The 3,460-nt window shown below is 45.0% G+C and overlaps 1 protein-coding gene across 1 annotated transcript; it reads right to left on the minus strand.

The window, feature by feature from the left end:
- Positions 1–327: 327 nt before the first annotated feature.
- LOC122664585 (transcription factor MYC2-like) lies at positions 328–2,854 on the minus strand. The gene has a single exon (XM_043860465.1). The coding sequence runs from the start codon at positions 2,811–2,813 to the stop codon at positions 810–812; it is 2,004 nt and encodes a 667-aa protein (XP_043716400.1). The 5' UTR covers positions 2,814–2,854; the 3' UTR covers positions 328–809.
- Between the last annotated feature and the right edge of the window lie 606 nt (positions 2,855–3,460).

Consider the following 3,460-nt stretch of genomic DNA (forward strand, 5'->3'; position numbering starts at 1 on the left):
CCAATTTTTTTCCATTCTGCTACCAAATTAGAAGATCCACAGCCGAGAACCTTTCCTAGCTAGTATTGAAACTCTGCAATGGAAACTGCAGGTAATTACATTCGGGATGTATTTATGATACTTTATTCACTAAAAATAGACGTTAAAAGAAGAAACAAGCACGAACCCACCATCCCTTTCCTCCAATTTCTCACTTATCAGAGGATCGATCTCATCACAATTCCAATCAGATCAGGTCAACCTGCCACCAAACCATCTATTTTTGGGTGGGTGGGGTTCAGGAGTTCAACATAACAGACACACACAAACAAAGTCAGTCTTTATATCTTCAAACAGTCTTAACTTGGGATTTATATTCACTAGAATGACAAGGATGAAATTACAAGAGACCATCATCAGATTCTAAGTCTCAGTAAGTACTGAACCAGCCAACTATGGAAATCCCACTTAAATTACAAGATTACTATCCCTAAATTAACAAGCTAGAGCCTAGTAGAACCACCCAAAAAGAAAACTCAGATCCTATATACACTCATGAAGAAGAAGAAGAAGAAGAAGAAGCATTGAAGATGAACACGAAAAGGCTTGCCAGTTATCTCATTACTCATGTCGTCGGAGGACTTCCACTGATGAACTCGACCTCTCATCTTCTTCTTCTTCAGAATTCAGCTCCAGCGTTTCATTGCTGCAACTCAGATAGATTTTGGAGCTGCTATATAACAATATACATAACTTGCTCACCGGGATCTTAAAACTTTCCAGTGACCGCCGTTGTACAAGTCTCAAGTATGAACTGGGCTATTAAAAGCTCATCGAGGGTCTGCAACTTTGGCACATAGAGCAATCCTGAGATGTTCTTGACTGAATATCCTGTTTGACATCTTCACTGCAGCCTGTTGAATCATCAAATCCTTCACCACAGAGACATTTGCATGTTGAACATCTAGGTCCAGCTCCTTCAGAGCAGCCATTAATCTTGCTGCTGGGTGGTTCTTCTTATTGCACTGGATTCGAATCATGGCTTCCAAACCAAGTATCTTCACGTCAATTTCCATATCCGATGGTTTGCTTCCTTGACTTGAGAACTTAAGATCATTATCAGGTACAGGTATAACTGGCCCAGAAGATCTGGATTCTTTACTAGCTAGCTCCTTCTTCAGGGCATCAACTTGACTCTGCAAACCCTCCTTGTCTGATTCAGTCGTTATCAGCTTCTTTTTGAGCTCCTCGATGTAAGCAATGGCATCACCAAGAAGGGAAGCTTTGTCCATCTTGGAGACATTGGGTACCACAGCCCGTAATGCGTAGAATCTTTGGTTGAGCTTCTCACGCCTCTGTCTCTCTGCTTCAACATGGTTCAGTGGTTCCTCTCGGCCATTGGCGGGTTTCCTTCCTCGCTTCCGAGGTCGCTTCTCAATGTCAACTACTCTGCTACTCTCAGCCTCTCGAACCGAAGCTTCAAGGTCAGAGTGATCAGAATCACCGGTTCCACAGCTTGACTTAACAACACCAGAAGAAGGCAATACTACCCCGGAAGTGAATGAGAGAATGCCCTCTTCGTTACTGCCCCTTGATGTGGCAGATCTCTTCTTCTTCTTATCATCTGCAGCAAATTGTGTTGAATTGTTTGAGAACGGAGTACCATTAGCACTGCTCGAGGTCCTCTTGCTCTCCCCAAAATTCAAGATCTCGCCAGACTCCGGCTTGCACGAAGAAGCTCCGTTCATGGCACTGCTTCCATCGAATGCAAATTCAGAGAAGTTCAATTCTCTAGGGAAGAAGCTCTGCGTCTGTGTCTGCTGATGATGCTGTATGGTTATCGTGCTAGGGTTTTCAGTTAAGCTACTCGTGCTTGGATGTTCGAACTGAATTGACTTGGAAATCTCAGGAACAATGGTAGGGGCTGTAGTTGTAGCAGTAACAGCAGCAGTAGCAGCTGGGGGCGTATTAACAGAGTCTTTAATTTCGATCACCGATGAAGACGGATCTGAGAGCCAGAGCGAAGACGGATCGTTCTCACCTTGGTCCGTCTGAGCCGTCGGCCAAGAACCCATTTCAAGATTGTTGAAATTAAACAAAACCCTAACCTTGTTCATCAGATCCGAGCTCTGGAAAATCAATTCCGTCGAACCTAATTCAACCACGCCATTCGCAGAAGGAATACAAACCATCGTCTGCAACCCAAAGACCTGCCCTTGCCGTACTCGCTCGCAAGAACAACTCGCAAGCCTCTCTCTTCCGGTAAGCCAAGCCGGTGTCGAAGTGAAGAACGCTTGACCAGGAAGACCACCACCATCAACAAACGATTGAGCCATCGATACAAGAAAGAACCACTCTGTATCGGTAACCTCTTCATCGACAGTGTCGTCGGAAGAAGCCGGCACACCGGAGATCAATGAATTGAGATCTCGCAACACTTTCTTCCGGCTCTCCTGCTCCGCCGCCAAAGCAGGCGTCATCTTCCTCTTCATCTTAACCTCTTCTCCCTTATAATACCCATCACCCCACCCTAGCAGAGAAGCACCGGACATGTTGTCAACCGAAGATTGCCAGAAAATCGCATAAGTCCAGCTCTCGCGAGCACCCTCAATTAGGGTTTGTAGCCTCTGCTGAAGCGTCTCCTGACTGAGTAACATCGAAGGCAGGGGTTGAGCTTGAGCGAGAATTCTGGAGGGATCAGCTGTATTAGGTGTCGTCGAAGCCGAAGACGAAGAAGCCCAACCAAAACCTAGATCGGAAGCCAGGAAAGCTTCCATCATCGAAGCGTTATCGTCCGTCCACAGATTCATCGTTGGTAAGCGGTAATCCGTCATGCCATAAACTGTTTTAAAATAAAACAAGAAGAAGGGTTGGTTTTACAAGCAAAAGTTAGAAGAAAATCAGGTAGGAATCAAAAGCGATTACAGCGCCGGAAAAACCAGAAGTAAATCCAGTTTCCCGGTGACGGAGAGGGAGAGAGGTGAAGCCGTGGGGGTGAGGTTTGTGAGGGTTAATGGTGAGTTTGTTGATATGTGGCGTGGGGTGAACAAAAGGATTTCGGTTTCATTTGGATTTAGAGTTGATTTGAATTTCATTTAGGTTGAATTTTCAATTGTGGGACCCAGAAACTTCTTCAGTGATTTCCACGAAGCCTCACCGATTAATCGGCGGAATGCAGCGAGAAGCCGCCGCAGCTTAAGAAATTCAACCAAGAATGGTAAAACTAAAAAGGCACTCCCCAAATTTATGTAAGAAAAAAAGTTCTCTGCCCCAACACAGAGTGAACGAAATGACCGTCCTACCCCCCAAAAAAGTGAAAATCTTGTTCCATGATGCCAACGGTCGTGCTCTCATTGGTCCCGCACATAAGGTCCGCGCTCCCCATAAAAAACCTCAATCCATAATTCCATATATAGATATTTTGGGTTTTTATTTACCAAAAACTGCCACTGTACGCTTTGAAATGAGTTGACTTTTGGGG

This window comes from Telopea speciosissima, chromosome 6 (genome assembly GCF_018873765.1).
Source record: "Telopea speciosissima isolate NSW1024214 ecotype Mountain lineage chromosome 6, Tspe_v1, whole genome shotgun sequence".
NCBI lineage: Eukaryota > Viridiplantae > Streptophyta > Magnoliopsida > Proteales > Proteaceae > Telopea > Telopea speciosissima.